We start from the raw sequence: 17,968 nt of genomic DNA, 5'->3' as shown, positions 1-17,968 counted from the left end.
TTTAGTTTTCTTTAGCACAACAGCTTAAAATACACTTTGCATTCGCAAACTAGTAAAGATTTGCTAACTCTGCATTCATCTCAACCATCGAAATGTTGCATATTGAACACACCCTTGATGAGGTTGCACGGAAAATGTTTAGCCACAAGGGGGCATAATGACTCCCTAAGCCACTTATGATGCATTGGACATTGTAAACAAAGACAATACAAACGTATCCAACCTCCACTATAAACATGTACATTCGCCTGGTCCATGTATTATCTATTCAAAACTACATTCAGGGACATCTTTGTTATTTGAAAATTGGAAATGGTGCTGCGGCGGAGTTGTCGTCTTGTCAGTGGGCTCGAGCAATCGCTAAACTCCGTGAAAGTAATTGAAAGTCCACCAAGCGGGGGTGGTGTCCGGTCGTCATTTGTTACTACAGCCACAAATGCATAGACCCCGCCTATTTAAAAAAAAACAAATATCATCTTAAAATCAGTTTTGTAACCTAACCACACTGCTAACCAAATTCCCAATCATAACCTTAAATTATGATCAAAAAGCTTATTTTTGTTTTATACATTTTTACAATGGCAGTTTTGACTTTGTGGCTGTGGTAACTAGTGATAACCGTGGTGTCCTTATGCTAGCGACTGTTTGGAACTCGTATACCAGAAATCGGAGTTGCATAACTAACGTTAACTAGGTGGCACCACTTGGTAAGATAATTCCAACATTTACTGCATCTACAAGCTGAGTTTAAAAGCCTTCAAAATATAAATATATATTTTACCAATGAACAGCGCGTTCATTCATTCAATAAATGAGAATTTTCACCAGTAGGCTATTTGAGACACAAGCACATTCACGTTTAGCTAGCTACTATAGCTAATCAGCTGGTGAATTTTGCTTGTCAATTAATATTACAGTAACGGGTAGCTAGCTAGTTTGTCAAATAGTAAACTACTTAGCTAACACCAACTATGCCGTTTTAGCTAGCTTTTGGTCTTGTTTGTGTAAAATGAGCGAAAACGTGATGAGCGAGGATGCCAGATCTATTCATATGTAACCTGCCAAAGTAAACTGGCTTGTACGTATTTGTGGTTTCTATATAAATGAAGATCCAGGCTACTTTAACTACACCGACCTTTGCACCACTCCTGCATTGTAATCGCTATGTGGATCTGACTTATTACATTCGTGCACTGTCAGAAACGTGTGCCCGGCAGAATTGCCTGTAATGTCTAGTGTAGCATTGTTTAATTAACTACAAGCAACTCACTAATGAAGGCTATTTTCCATACATGGGTTGAGTAACTTTGATGCCTCAGAACAGGGGTTCTCAAAGTGGGGTCCGTGCATAGCTGCAGGAAGTAGTTTTGGGGGTGGGGGTGAGGGTGCTGCGATTTCTTTCGTCGCGGATGTTGTGGTGGGAGGTGCTGAGAAAGTTTTGTCAACAGGGGTGGGAGGCCTGGACAAATCTTTTTGCTGGCTCTGCAGACTGCTATGTCGGTTGCTTAAACAGGACTATTAAAGGCCCAGTGCGCTACTTAAATTATTAATATTTTCTTTATTTATTCTCATTTTTCAGTGGTTTATGGGTCCACGGAGGTACTGCATGGGGTCCGCATCCAGATAAAACAATATATAAACTCAGCAAAAAAATAAATATCCTCTCACTGTCACCTGCGTTTATTTTCAGCAAACTTAACATGTGTAAATATTTGTATTAACATAGCAAGATTCAACAACAGACATAAACTGAACAAGTTCCACAGACATGTGACTAACAGAAATGGAATAATGTGTCCCTGAACAAAGGGTGGGTCAAAATCAAAAGTACCAGTCCGTATCTGGTGTGGCCACCAGCTGCATTAAGTACTGCAGTGCATCTCCTCCGCATGGACGTCACCAGATTTGCCAGTTCTTGCTGTGAGATGTTACCCCACTCTTCCACATAGGCATCTGCAAGTTCAAATCAAAATCAAATCAAATTTATTTATATAGCCCTTCGTAAATCAGCTGATATCTCAAAGTGCTGTACAGAAACCCAGCCTAAAACCCCAAACAGCAAGCAATGCATGTGAAAGAAGCACGGCTCCCTAGGAAAAACTCCCTAGAAAGGCCAAAAACCTAGGAAGAAACCTAGAGAGGAACCAGGCTATGAGGGGTGGCCAGTCCTCTTCTGGCTGTGCAGGGTGGATATTATAACAGAACATGGTCAAGATGTTAAAATGTTCATAAATGACCAGCATGGTCAAATAATAATAATCATAGTAGTTGTCGAGGGTGCAACAAGCACGTCCGGTGAACAGGTCAGGGTTCCATAGCCGCAGGCAGAACAGTTGAAACTGGAGCAGCAGCACGGCCAGGTGGACTTGGGACAGCAAGGAGTCATCATACCAGGTAGTCCTGAGGCATGGTCCTAGGGCTCAGGTCCTCTGAGAGAAAGAGAGAATTAGAGAGAGCATATTTAAATTCACACAGGACACCGGATAAGACAAGAGAAATACTCCAGATGTAACAGACTGACCCTAGCCCCCCGACACATAAACTACTGCAGCATAAATACTGGAGGCTGAGACAGGAGGGATCAGAAGACACTGTGGCCCCATCCGATGATACCCCCGGACAGGGCCAAACAGGCAGGATATAACCCCACCCACTTTGCCAAAGCACAGCCCCCACACCACTAGAGGGATGTCTCCAACCACCAACTTACTGTCCTAAGACAAGGCCGAGTATAGCCCACAACGATCTCCGCCATGGCACAACCCAAGGGGGGGCGCCAACCCAGACAGGAAGACCACGTCAGTGACTCAAGTGACGCACCCCTCCCATGGACGGCATGGAAGAACACCAGTAAGCCAGTGACTCAGCCCCTGTAAAAGGGTTAGAGGCAGAGAATCCCAGTGGAAAGAGGGGAACCGGCAAGGCAGAGACAGCAAGGGCGGTTCGTTGCTCCAGCCTTTCCGTTCACCTTCACACTCCTGGGCCAGACTATACTTAATCATAGGACCTACTGAAGAGATAAGTCTTCAGTAAAGACTTAAAGGTTGAGACTGAGTCTGCGTCTCTCACATTGGTAGGCAGACCATTCCATAAAAATGGAGCTCTATAGGAGAAAGCCCTACCTCCAGCCGTTTGCTTAGAAATTCTAGGGACAATTAGGAGGCCTGCGTCTTGTGACCGTAGCGTACGTGTAGGTATGTACGGCTGGACCAAATCGGAAAGATAGGTAGGAGCAAGCCCATGTAATGCTTTGTAGGTTAGCAGTAAAACCTTGAAATCAGCCCTTGCCTTAACAGGAAGCCAGTGTAGGGAGGCTAGCACTGGAGTAATACGATCACATTTTTTGGTTCTAGTCAGGATTCTAGCAGCCGTATTTAGCACTAACTGAAGTTTGTTTAGTGCTTTATCCGGGTAGCCGGAAAGTAGAGCATTGCAGTAGTCCAGCCTAGAAGTAACAAAAGCATGGATGAATTTTTCTGCGTCATTTTTGGACAGAAAGTTTCTGATTTTTGCAATGTTACGTAGATGGAAAAAAGCTGTCCTTGAAACAGTCTTGATATGTTCTTCAAAAGAGAGATCAGGGTCCAGAGTAACGCCGAGGTCCTTCACAGTTTTATTTGAGACGACTGTACAACCATCCAGATTAATTGTCAGATTCAACAGAAGATCTCTTTGTTTCTTGGGACATAGAAGAAGCATCTCTGTTTTGTCCGAGTTTAAAAGTAGAAAGTTTGCAGCCATCCACTTCTTTATGTCTGAAACACAGGCTTCTAGCGAGGGCAATTTTGGGGCTTCACCATGTTTCATTGAAATGTACAGCTGTGTGTCGTCCGCATAGCAGTGAAATTTAACATTATGTTTTCGAATGACATCCCCAAGAGGTAAAATATATAGTGAAAACAATAGTGGTCCTAAAATGGAACCTTGAGGAACACCGAAATTTACAATTGATTTGTCAGAGGACAAACCATTCAGAGACAAACTGATATCTTTCCGACAGATAAGATCTAAACCAGGCCAGAACTTGTCCATGTAGACCAATTTGGGTTTCCAATCTCTCCAAAAGAATGTGGTGATCGATGGTATCAAAAGCGGCACTAAGATCTAGGAGCACGAGGACAGATGCAGAGCCTCGGTCTGACGTCATTAAAAGGTAATTTACCACCTTCACAAGTGCAGTCTCAGTGCTATGATGGGGTCTAAAACCAGACTGAAGCATTTCGTATACATTGTTTGTCTTCAGGAAGGCAGTGAGTTGCTGTGCAACAGCTTTTTCAATTTTTTTTTGAGAGGAATGGAAGATTCGATATAGGCCGATAGTTTTTTATAATTTCTGGATCAAGATTCGGCTTTTTCAAGAGAGGCTTTATTACTGCCACTTTTAGTGAGCTTGGTACACATCCGGTGGATAGAGAGCCGTTTATTATGTTCAACATAGGAGGGCCAAGCACAGGAAGCAGCTCTTTCAGTAGTTTAGTTGGAATAGGGTCCAGTATGCAGCTTGAGGGTTTGGAGGCCATGATTATTTTCATCATTGTGTCAAGAGATATAGTACTAAAACACTTTAGTATCTCCCTTGATCCTAGGTCCTGGCAGAGTTGTGTAGACTCAGGACAATGGAGCTTTGGAGGAATACCCAGATTTAAAGAGGAGTCTGTGATTTGCTTTCTAATGATCATGATCTTTTCCTCAAAGAAGTTCATAAATGTATTACTGCTGAAGTGAAAGCCATCCTCCATTTGCGAAGGCTGCTTTTTAGTTAGCTTTGCGACAGTATCAAAAAGAAATTTCGGATTGTTCTCATTTTCCTCAATTAAGTTGGAAAAATATGATGATCGAGCAGCAGTGAGGGCTCTTCGATACTGCACGGTACTGTCTTTCCAAGCTAGTCGGAAGACTTCCAGTTTGGTGTGGCGCCATTTCCGTTCCAATTTTCTGGAAGCTTGCTTCAGAGCTCGTGTATTTTCTGTATACCAGGGAGCTAGTTTCTTATGACAGATGTTTTTCATTTTTAGGGGTGCAACTGCATCTAGGGTATTGCGCAAGGTTAAATTGAGTTCCTCGGTTAGGTGGTTAACTGATTTTTGTCCTCTGACGTCCTTGGGTAGGCAGAGGGAGTCTGGAAGGGCATCAAGGAATCTTTGGGTTGTCTGAGAGTTTATAGCACGACTTTTAATGCTCCTTGGTTGGGGTCTGAGCAGATAATTTGTTGCGATTGCAAACGTAATAAAATGGTGGTCCGATAGTCCAGGATTATGAGGAAAAACATTAAGATCCACAACATTTATTCCATGGGACAAAACTAGGTCCAGAGTATGACTGTGGCAGTGAGTAGGTCCAGAGACATGTTGGACAAAACCCACTGAGTCGATGATGGCTCCGAAAGCCTTTTGGAGTGGCTCTGTGGACTTTTCCATGTGAATGTTAAAGTCACCAAAAATTAGAATATTATCTGCTATGACTACAAGATCCGATAGGAATTCAGGGAACTCAGTGAGGAACACTGCATATGGCCCAGGAGGCCTGTAAACAGTAGCTATAAAAAGTGATTGAGTAGGCTGCATAGATTTCATGACTAGAAGCTCAAAAGACGAAATTGTCATTGTTTTTTTTTTTGTTGTAAATTGTAATTTGCTATCGTAAATGTTAGCAACACCTCCGCCTTTGCCGGATGCACGGGGGGTATGGTCACTAGTGTAACCAGGGGGTGAGGCCTCATTTAACACAGTAAATTCATCAGGCTTAAGCCATGTTTCAGTCAGGCCAATCACATCAAGATTATGATCAGTAATTAGTTCATTGACTATAACTGCCTTGGAAGTGAGGGATCTAACATTAAGTAACCCAATTTTGAGATGTGAGGTATCACAATCTCTTTCAAGAATGGCAGGAATGGAGGAAGTCTTTATACTAGTGAGATTGCTAAAGCGAACACCGCCATTTTTAATTTTGCCCAACCTAGATCGAGGCACAGACACGGTCTCAATGGGGAAAGCTGAGCTGACTACGCTGACTGTGCTAGTGGCAGACTCCACTAAGCTGGCAGGCTGGCTAACAGCCTGCTGCCTGGCCTGCACCCTATTTCATTGTGGAGCTAGAGGAGTTAGAGCCCTGTCTATGTTCGTAGATAAGATGAGAGCACCCCTCCAGCTAGGATGGAGTCCATCACTCCTCAACAGGCCAGGCTTGGTCCTGTTTGTGGGTGAGTCCCAGAAAGAGGGCCAATTATCTACAAATTCTATCTTTTGGGAGGGGCAGAAAACAGTTTTCAACCAGCGATTGAGTTGTGAGACTCTGCTGTAGAGCTCATCACTCCCCCTAAATGGGAGGGGGCCAGAGACAATTAATCGATGCCGACACATCTTTCTAGCTGATTTACACGCTGAAGCTATGTTGCGCTTGGTGACCTCTGACTGTTTCATCCTAACATCGTTGGTGCCGACGTGGAAAACAATATCTCTATTGTCTCTACACTCGTCAGTTTTAGCCTTAGCCAGCACCGTCTTTAGATTAGCCTTAACGTCGGTAGCCCTGCCCCCTGGTAAACAGTGTATGATCGCTGGATGATTAGTTTTAAGTCTAATACTGCGGGTAATGGAGTCGCCAATGACTAGGGTTTTCAATTTGTCAGAGCTAATGGTGGGAGCCGTCGGCGTCTCAGACCCCACAACGGGAGGAGTAGAGACCAGAGAAGTCTCGGCCTCCGACTCCGACTCGCTTAATGGGGAGAACCGGTTGAAAGTTTCTGTCGGCTGAATAAGCGACACCGGTTGAGCATTCCTACAGCGTTTCCCTCCAGAAGCCATGAGAAAGTTGTCCGGCTGCGGGGACCGTGCGAGGGGGTTTATACTAACGTTACTATCTGTACTTACTGGTGGCACAGACGCTGTTTCATCCTTTCCTACACTGAAACTACCCTTGCCTAACGATTGCGTCTGAAGCTGGGCTTGCAGCACAGCTATCCTTGCCGTAAGGCGATCGTTCTCCTGTATATTATAAGTACAACGACTGCAATTAGAAGGCATCATGTTAATGTTACTTAGCTTCGGCTGTTTGAAGTCCTGACGAACCATGTCCAGATAAAACCTCCGGGGTGAAAAAGTTGAATGAAAAAAGTTGAGTGAGGGGAAAAAGTAAAAATATACGGTAATGAAAAAGTAAAAAACCGTCAGGTAGCAAAGTAAGATCGGACATTTCTGGGGGGAATAGCCCTTACCCTCCGATCCAACAGGTACCAGACATGCTCAATGGGATTGAGATCCGGGCTCTTCGCTGGCCATGGCAGAACACTGACATTCCTGTCTTGCAGGAAATCACGCACAGAACGAGCAGTATGGCTCGTGGCATTGTCATGCTGGAGGGTCATGTCAGGATGAGCCTGCAGGAAGGGTACCGCATGAGGGAGGAGGATGTCTTCCCTGTAACGTACAGCGTTGAGATTGCCTGCAATGACAACAAGCTCAGTCTGATGATGCTGTGACACACCGCCACAGACCATGACGAACCCTCCACCTCCAACTCGATCCTGCTCCAGAGTACAGGGCTCAGTGTAACGCTCATTCCTTCGACGATAAACGCGAATTCGACTATCACCCCTGGTGAGACAAAACCGCGACTCGTCAGTGAAGAACACTTTTTTGCCACACCTGTCTGGTCCAGCGACGGTGGGTTTGTGTCCATAGGTGACATTGTTGCCGGTGATGTCTGGTGAGGACCTGCCTTACAACAGGCCTACAAGCCCTCAGTCCAGCCTCTCTCAACCTATTGTGGACAGTCTGAGCACTGATGGAGGGATTGTTCGTTCCTGGTATAACTCGGGCAGTTGTAGCCATCCTGTACCTGTCCCGCAGGTGTGATGTTCGGATTAACCGATACTGTGCAGGTGTTGTTACACGTGGTCTTCCACTGCGAGGACGATCAGGTGTCCGTCTTGTCTCCCTGTAGCGCTGTCTTAGGCGTCTCGCAGTACGGACATTGCAATTTATTGCCCTGGCCACATCTGCAGTCCTCATGCCTCCTTGCACCATGCCTAAGGCACATTCACGCAGATGAGCAGGGACCCTGGGCATCTTTCTTTTGGTGATTTTCAGAGTCCAGTAGAAAGCCTCTTTAGTGTCCTAAGTTTTCATAACTGTGACCTTAATTGCCTACCGTCTCTAAGCTGTGAGTGTCTTAACGACCGTTCCACAGGTGCATGTTCATTAATTGTTTATGGTTCATTGAACAAGCATGGGAAGGTGTTTAAACCCTTTACAATGAAGATCTGTGAAGTTATTTGGATTTTTACGGATTATCTTTGAAAGATAGGGTTCTGAAAAAAGGGAGTTTCTTTTGTTTGGTAAGTTTACATTTCTTTTTTTTAATGAATATTAGTACCAACAACACATGAAAAAATGTTGGTCAAGGGATCTGTGGAATAAGTTTAGAGTGTAATACAATGTAATATTATTACTTTACAATTTATGTAACCCTGGGTAGCTCTCAAAACCCTTCTTCTACACATGTAGGGTTTTCAGTCATTACATTCGCCCACAATTGGCTCCGTGTAAACTACGCCATTCATAGACACTAACTACTTTAGCACCTGTTGACAATAGTATCTTCTAACCAGGGGAGTTGTGTTAAGATCCCTGATGCTTGCTCTAAACATTTACATTACATTACATTACATTTAAGTCATTTAGCAGACGCTCTTATCCAGAGCGACTTACAAAATGGTGCATTCACCTTATGATATCCAGTGGAACAACCACTTTACAATAGTGCATCTAAATCTTTTAAGGGGGGGGGGGGGGGGGTTAGAAGGATTACTTTATCCTATCCTAGGTATTCCTTAAAGAGGTGGGGTTTCAGGTGTCTCCGGAAGGTGGTGATTGACTCCGCTGTCCTGGCGTCGTGAGGGAGCTTGTTCCACCATTGGGGTGCCAGAGCAGCGAACAGTTTTGACTGGGCTGAGCGGGAACTGTGCTTCCTCAGAGGTAGGGGGGCCAGCAGGCCAGTGGTGGATGAACGCAGTGCCCTTGTTTGGGTGTAGGGCCTGATCAGAGCCTGAAGGTATGGAGGTGCCGTTCCCTTCACAGCTCCGTAGGCAATCACCATGGTCTTGTAGCGGATGCGAGCTTCAACTGGAAGCCAGTGGAGAGAGCGGAGGAGCGGGGTGACGTGAGAGAACTTGGGAAGGTTGAACACCAGACGGGCTGCGGCGTTTACACGCATCGCTTGTGCTACTCTTTTGGAAATATAAGGAACGTATTCGGGATGCTCCGATATGACATTTTTGGCCGATACCGATATTTTCCTTGCCAAAAAAAACCCAATACCGATAACCAATATTTAATATTTTAGCGGCCTTAAGCATTCTAGTACAGTTAAATAGTTGAAAACACACACACACACTGACCAAAAGGTTATTTTTTTGGCATTGACGTAGGTCCCCATTACCAGCAAAACATAATCAAAACCTATTTCTTTCACTTACTTCCTGTGCTGTTTCGTTGTTCATTTGTTCAGTCTCAACCGGGATTTCATCACAATTGGCCTAGCGTCGTCCAGGTTTGGCCGGGGTAGGCCGTCATTGTAAATAAGAATTTGTTCTTAACTGACTTGCCTCGTTAAATAAATAAATCAGCTCTGTCTGTCCGTGGCCTTTCTTCCTCGGAACGCACTGTCACTGTCCGTTTCCATCTTGTCCAGCTGCGTCTGTAACATTTCACATATACCCTGTTTCTTGTCTGTATCGAAGTAGCGGTCCTTGTACCTAGCATCGAGTATGGTGGCGACAGAGTGAAGAGGCTCAGAGATAATGCCACCAAATCGCTTGTTCACAGCCCCTTGTAGAATACATTTGCAAGTTTTAACCCCACTGTCTGTGTCAGCAGTTTTGTTGAGCAGGTGTTTCAATGCCATGACAGAGGGTATCACGTCTGCTGCAGACACAGTTGATTAGCTTTTTTCTTGAGTCAGTTGTTTGAATTGAGCTAGGATTGTGTTCATGTTTTCAAGTTTCAAACATGTTTTCAAATGCCATTGAAATGGCAGCAGCGGTATGAGAACTAGCACATTCTTGAGCATGCAATACGGCTTTCCTCAGTACAAAATCTTCGTCGACCCACTGTGCTGTCAGACTCCGCATGATCATGGGGCTGACATCGCTGGTCCAAATGTCAGTTGTGAAGCTAATAGCAGTGACTGGATGTGCGTTTCAACAATACTGTGTTACTCCAGTAGGGCAAAATCTGAAAAATAGCGCCTACTTGGTAGGGTGTACCGGGGCTCGAGGTGCTCGACCAGTCGGCGAAGGCCAACATCATCCACGACAGAGAACAATTGATTGTCAAGGGCAATGAATTCCATTATCTTGGCGTTATTGGATTTGGCGTTTGAGTTGTCTCGCTGAAATGTTCTTACTCTTTTAAATGACTGCTCGACTTGAACTTGTTTAGTTGTTGGAAGTGTATGCTTAGTATTTTTCTGCTTTTGTTCTGTGTAGTGCTGTATTTTTCATGCCGTCATTACGTCATCTATCTACGTTATATAGGTATGCATGTCAACTTTGACATCAGTTTTGCACATCGGCGTTAAACTAGACATCGGGCCAATGCCGACGTTGGCATTTTTAGCAAATATCAGCCGATTCCGATATATCGTGCATCCCTAGAACATATCTTTCATATCAGCGAGAAATATTTTTCCCAAAACAAAAAGTAAATTACTACACATCTTGTTAGGTAGGGTTGGTGTTCCCACGTGTTCCCACGTATCGCCACGTTACAGCACTTGTTTACGGAAGACAGACTGAAGATGTAGGCCTGTGCTAATTAGATATCTATTGTGCTCCCAACACTTGTGTGTTACGCCGTGTTCAGAACAAATGGAACTCAGAAATCTCTTACTTCAATGCGTTCAAATCAACTGGGAACTCGGAAAAAAAACGATGAAAAACCGATTTGAACAGTCATCCAACTTGGAATTCCAACTCAGAAACGCAGGCCTCTTTCTAGAGCTCTGACTTTCCAACCTGAAGATCAATGACATCATGATTTGATCTTTATTTTTCAGGGTTCCCAGTTGTTTTGAATGTGGGGAGGAGTGTCGTTCATCAACTGGAGGCACATAGTGTATGGATCTGTGAAAAACTGCTGCAGTAAGTGTATATTTTTAAATTGGAAAGATTATTTTGCGCCAACATGAAAGGGGCATATGTGCATATCATCATATGTTCAGAAGTTTTATTTTATTTGTCACATGTTTAGCAGATGTTATTGCGGGTGTAGCGAAATGCTTGTGTTTCTAGCTCCAACATTGCAGTAATATCTAGTAAAAGAATGGAATTAAGGAATATATAAATATTCTAAAGTGTTAAAACTCAGTTTTCACACAATTAAAAAAATATACACTTACTGTAGCAGTTTGGCACAGATCCATAAACTGTGTGCCTCCAGTTGACGAGCTTCACTTCCTCCCTAGTTAACTTACACACAGGTGTTCAGAGAATGCTAGATAGCTAATTGGCACAGGTAACGGCCTCTCTGTCTGCTGGGACACAATAAAATATAAGCAAAGCCAAGCATCACACAGTTCACCCTTTCCCCTCTGTGTCTCACTCACTCAATTGCGTTCCGACCGCTCCCTCTACACACACGTGCTACTGAAATAAATGCCTATAAAACCTATCTAACTGATAAGATACACAAGCTACATTCCTTGCCAAATGATGACAGTTTAATCACAAATTCTAAATGGACTGGTTGACAGTAGGGAAAATGTGTTCCAACAATGAGCTGCAGTTTTCGAATAATTGCATAATCTTCTTATGGCTTGAATCCCGTTAGCGGGATCGATATGACAACAGCCAGTGAAAGTGCAGGGAGCGCAAATTCAAAACAACAAATCTCATAATTAAAATTCCTCAAACATACAAGTATTATACACCATTTTAAAGCTTTACTTCATGTTAATCCAGCCACATTGTCTGATTTCAAAAAGGCTTTGAAAATACTGCCCCCTACACCTTGACAGGTTAATGTTGTAAATGACTATTGTAGCCGGAAACGACTGATTTTATTTGAATGAAATATGTACATTAGGCGTACAGACGCCCATTATCAGCAACCATCATTCCTGTGTTCTAATGGCAAGTTGTTAGCTAATCCAAGTTTATATTTCTAAAAGGATAATTGATCATTAGAAAACCCTTTTGCAATTATGTTAGCACAGCTAATGACTGTTGTCTGATTAAAGAAGCAAAAAAACTGGCAATCTTTAGACTAGTTGAGTATCTGGAGCATCAGCATTTGTGGGTTCGATAACGGGCTCAAAATGGCCAGAAACAAAGAACTTTCTTCTGAAACTCATCAGTCTATTCTTGTTCTGAGAAATGAAGGCTATTCCATGCGAGAAATTGACAAGAAACTGAAGGTCTCGTACAACGCTGTGTACGACTCCTTTCACAGAACAGCGCAAACTGTCTCGAACCAGAATAGAAAGAGTGGGAGGCTCTGGTGCACAACTGAGCAAGAGGACAAGTACATTAGAGTGTCTAGTTTGAGAAACAGACACCTCACAAGTCCTCAACTGGCAGCTTCATTAAATAATACCCGCAAAACACCAGTCTCAACGTCAACAGTGAAGAGGCGACTCTGGGATGCTGGCCTTCTAGGCAGAGTTCCTCTGTCCAGTGTCTGTGTTCTTTTGCCCATCTTAATATTTTATTTTTATTGGCCAGTCTGAGATATGGCTTTTTCTTTGGAACTTTGCCTAGAAGGTTTTCTTTCAAAAACAAGAAAATTTGTGTGCGACCCCAAACATTTTAAAGGTAGTGTAATATAACCAGTTGATATTACAGTTTCAATAAATTAATCTTAAATGGCCCTTGTTTTTTTTTTATTGACTGAATATATATATATATATATATATATATATATATATATATATATATATATATATATATATATATATATACTGCTCAAAAAAATAAAGGGAACACTTAAACAACACAATGTAACTCCAAGTCAATCACACTTCTGTGAAATCAAATTGTCCACTTAGGAAGCAACACTGATTGACAATAAATGTCACATGCTGTTGTGCAAATGGAATAGACAACAGGTGGAAATTATAGGCAATTAGCAAGACACCCCCAATAAAGGAGTGGTTCTGCAGGTGGGGAGCACAGACCACTTCTCAGTTCCTATGCTTCCTGGCTGATGTTTTTCACTTTTGAATGCTGGCGGTGCTTTCACTCTAGTGGTAGCATGAGACGGAGTCTACAACCCACACAAGTGGCTCAGGTAGTGCAGCTCATCCAGGATGGCACATCAATGCGAGCTGTGGCAAGAAGGTTTGCTGTGTCTGTCAGCGTAGTGTCCAGAACATGGAGGCGCTACCAGGAGACAGGCCAGTACATCAGGAGACGTGGAGGAGGCCGTAGGAGGGCAACAACCCAGCAGCAGGACCGCTACCTCCGCCTTTGTGCAAGGAGGAGCAGGAGAAGCACTGCCAGAGCCCTGCAAAATGACCTCCAGCAGGCCACAAATGTGCATGTGTCTGCTCAAACGGTCAGAAACAGACTCCATGAGGGTGGTATGAGGGCCCGACGTCCACAGGTGGGGGTTGTGCTTACAGCCCAACACCGTGCAGGACGTTTGGCATTTGCCAGAGAACACCAAGATTGGCAAATTCGCCACTGGCGCCCTGTGCTCTTCACAGATGAAAGCAGGTTCACACTGAGCACATGTGACAGACGTGACAGTCTGGAGACGCCGTGGAGAACGTTCTGCTGCCTGCAACATCCTCCAGCATGACCGGTTTGGCGGTGGGTCAGTCATGGTATGGGGTGGCATTTCTTTGGGGGGCCGCACAGCCCTCCATGTGCTCGCTAGAGGTAGCCTGACTGCCATTAGGTACCGAGATGAGATCCTCAGACCCCTTGTGAGACCATATGCTGGTGTGGTTGGCCCTGGGTTCCTCCTAATGCAAGACAATGCTAGACCTCATGTGGCTGGAGTGTGTCAGCAGTTCCTGCAAGAGGAAGGCATTGATGCTATGGACTGGCACGCCCGTTCCCCAGACCTGAATCCAATTGAGCACATCTGGGACATCATGTCTTGCTCCATCCACCAACGCCACATTGTACCACAGACTGTCCAGGAGTTGGCGGATGCTTTAGTCCAGGTCTGGGAGGAGATCCCTCAGGAGACCATCCGCCACCTCATCAGGAGCATGCCCAGGCGTTGTAGGGAGGTCATACAGGCACGTGGAGGCCACACACACTACTGAGCCTCATTTTGACTTGTTTTAAGGACATTACATCAAAGTTGGATCAGCCTGTAGTGTGGTTTTCCACTTTCATTTTGAGTGTGACTCCAAATCCAGACCTCCATGAGTTGATAAATTGGATTTCCATTGATTCTTTTTGTGTGATTTTGTTGTCAGCACATTCAACTATGTAAAGAAAAAAGTATTTAATAAGATTATTTCATTCATTCAGATCTAGGATGTGTTATTTTAGTGTTCCCTTTATTTTTTTGAGCAGTATATATATATATATATATATATATATATATATATATATATATATATATATATATATATATATATATATATATATATAGTGCCCGTCAAAAGTTTAGACACACCTACTCATTCAAGGGCTTTTCTTTATTTTTATTATTTTCTACAATGTAGAATAATAGTGGACATCAAAACTATGTAATAACACATATGGAATCATGTAGTACCGCAAAAAGTGTTAAACAAATCAAAATATATTTTAGATTCTTCAAAGTAGCCACCCTTTGCCTTGATGACAGCTTTGCACACAGCTTTGCACACTCAGGGCCACTCAGTCATAAAAGGCGAAAGGAAGACCAGTTTGTTCTCATGATGGCTTGTAAAGGCAGGCGCAGTCACTAACAGAACTGTAAATCTGGCCTGGAATGTGGGACTTTGTGGTTATCTGTTCTCCTTCACCCACACCCAAGGGTGCGTGGTCCCTTTTGTGGGCTCTTTTTGCAACAACACTGTATTTAAGAGCATGTTGCGTCTCAACCTAACCTCAGATGATGTAAAATAGGGTCTAAGCTACAACATATGCAAATATGAAGGGAAAAAACATAGTTTATGCGTTTTTAGATAATTCACGTTAATGTTAAATGACAAATGTAAAAAAAAAAAAAATTATAAAATAGTTTGTCAACCCAGTTTGTAAGCTTTTAAATGTCAACCATAACCATTTATCTCTTCCAGTGATGAAGACATGAGTCTCATGGTATGGTAGGGTATGCAAAATAGCTCTATAATGAAAAATGTACACAACTTGTTTGTGTGCATAGTATTTTCAGTTGGTCACATCACTTTACTATTTGGAACAAATTTAACTGTTTGTTAACCAGTTAATGAGGGTTGGCAGCTACATTTACTAAAATGTGTATCCCTATTCCAAACCTTTGCCAATAACAGCACATTTTCAGTTTTCCCCTCCACATTTAGACCACTCCTAGCTAAATTATTGCTTAAGAAATTACCCTTTGCTAAAAATCTATTTGTTTCTTTTTTACCATTTCAATTGAAAACAATCACAGTAAGGCACTTAAATGTTACCTAGAAATGATTTTATATTGAAATGGAAACGGCTGCATTTGACCTTTTTAAAGTTCAAAATGTGTAGAATTACAGGAAATGTGCTTTAAAACTACAAAATGTTCTCTGTTACCAAGAGGCGGATCTTTAAAATGTTTATTTCCCATGGCCTGGAACTTGGTTTGTCCGGCCATGCACTGCAGAAGACATAGTAAAACTCCTTGTATGCTATTTTTATCCCACTCTAGTTATGTTCTGATTATGAGGGGGTCCCTGATGAATTCGCTATCACAAAAGGGGTCCCGGACCCAAAAAGTTTGAGAACCCCTGTGCTATAGAAGACTGTCAACTACAATCATTCCTTGTGTTTTAGCTGTGTTACATAGACCACCAGTTCTCCAGGCATGCTGAACACGCCAATGGATCGACACACAGACTGACAATGGACTGACCGGCCCTCTCCATCAGTCCCCTGCCCCTCCTCTCTCTGTTTGTGCCTGCTGGTTCTCGGTTGGTAGATCCTTGGGCACCGTGTGTCATGGCGTCCAACAGTCGGGCTGGAAGACATTCCCTGTGGTGGTTTCTCTCGCCGTTCCGGAGCAGGCAGGAGCGTGTGGTGCTGGCACGCAGCGAGAGCATGCCGGGGGAACACGTGCTGAAGATCACCATCACAGAGACCACTGTGATCGAGGCAGACTCGGGGGTGTGGAACTCTAAGTCGCTGGTCTACCTGGGCCTGTGGTACTTCTTCAGCTTCTGCACACTGTTCCTCAACAAGTACATCCTGTCTCTGCTGGAGGGGGAGCCCAGCATGCTGGGTAAGGAACATGTGCACACACAGACACACACTCAATTTCAGATGTTCAATACTCCAATCAATACAGTGAGGGGAAAAAAGTATTTCATCCCCTGCTGATTTTCTACGTTTGCCCACTGACAAAGAAATGATCAGTCAATCATTTTAATGGTAGGTTTATTTGAACAGTGAGAGACAGAATAACAACAACAAAAAATCCAGAAAAACGCATGTCAAAAATGTTATAAATTGATTTGCATTTTAACCTCTCTGGGGTATGTGGGATGCTAGCGTCCCACCCGCGGGACACACTATTCAACAGCCAGTGAAATAGCAGGGCGGCAAATTCAAAACAACAAAAATCTCATTATTCAAATTTCTCAAACATACAACTATTATATCCCATTTTAGATACACTTCTCGTTAATCCAACCACATTGTCTGATTTCAAAAAGGCTTTACTGTGAAAGCATAACATTAGATTATGTTAGGACAGCGCTGAGACAAGGAAAAACCACACAGCCATTTTCCAAGCAAGGAGAGGCGTCACAAAAACCAGAAATAGCTCAAATTAATCATTAACCTTTGACGATCTTCATCAGATGACACTCCCAGGACTCAATGTTACACAATAAATGTATGTTTTGTTCGATAAAGTTCATATTTATAAAAAAAACAAAAAAAAAACATTTTACATTGGCGCGTGATGTTCAGAAAATGTTTTGCCTCCAAAACTTCTGGTGAATGAGCACATCAATTTACAAAAATATTCATCATAAACGTTGATAGAATTTACAACAGTTATTGAAAGAATTATAGATACACTTCTCCTTAATGCAACCGCTGTGTCAGATTTCAAAATAGCTTTACGGCAAAAGCACATTGTTCAATATTCTGAGTACAGAGCTCAGCCATCAAAGCAAGCTATACAGTTACCCGCCAAGTTCTGGAGTCAACTAAACTCAGAAATAGTATTATAAATCTTCACTTACCTTTGCTGATCTTCGTCGGAATGCACTCCCAGGACTCCCACTTCCACAAGAAATTTTCGTTTTGTTTGATAAACTCCATATTTATGTCCAAATACCTCCGTTTTGTTCGTGCGTTCAGATCACTATTCCAAAGGCACAATGCGCGAGCGCAAAACCATAGACGAAAAGTCAAAAAGTTCCATTACCGTTCATAGAAACACGTCAAACGATGTTTACAATCAATCCTTAGGGTCGTTTTATCATAAATATTAGATAATATTCCAACCGGACAATAGCGTATTCATTACAGAGGAAAAAGAAGGAACGGCGCGCCTTCGTGACCACGCAGGAAACAACTCATTGGTCTCAGGCAGTCCACTGGTTGAATGGGCTCTTATTCTCTCCCCAGTAACAGTAGAAGCATGAAACAAGGTTCTAAAGACTGTTGACATCTAGTGGAAGCCTTAGGAAGTGCAAAATGAACCCTAAGTCACTGTATAGGCAATCGCTTGAAAAACTACAAACCTCAGATTTCCACACTTCCTGGTTGGATTTTTCTCAGGTTTTTGCCTGCCATATGAGTTCTGTTATACTCACAGACATCATTCAAACAGTTTTAGAA

At 43.1% G+C, this 17,968-nt stretch overlaps 1 protein-coding gene across 2 annotated transcripts in view; it reads left to right on the top strand.

Annotated features, from left to right (window-relative positions):
- The first annotated feature begins 494 nt into the window (after positions 1–494).
- The window catches only part of s35e2 (Solute carrier family 35 member E2), a 39,416-nt gene continuing 21,942 nt past the window's right edge, over positions 495–17,968 (top strand). Inside the window, exons 1-3 of one of the 2 annotated variants that reach the window (XM_014145623.3) lie at positions 495–707; positions 11,059–11,143; positions 15,953–16,397. In XM_014145623.3, coding sequence (XP_014001098.1) covers positions 16,118–16,397 — 280 coding nt within the window. In that variant the 5' untranslated portion in view covers positions 495–707; positions 11,059–11,143; positions 15,953–16,117. 2 annotated transcript variants of the gene reach the window in all.

This window comes from Salmo salar, chromosome 15, assembly GCF_965601325.2.
Source record: "Salmo salar chromosome 15, fSalSal1, whole genome shotgun sequence".
Classification (NCBI taxonomy): Eukaryota; Metazoa; Chordata; class Actinopteri; order Salmoniformes; family Salmonidae; genus Salmo; species Salmo salar.
This window is presented reverse-complemented; position numbering and strand designations above follow the sequence as displayed.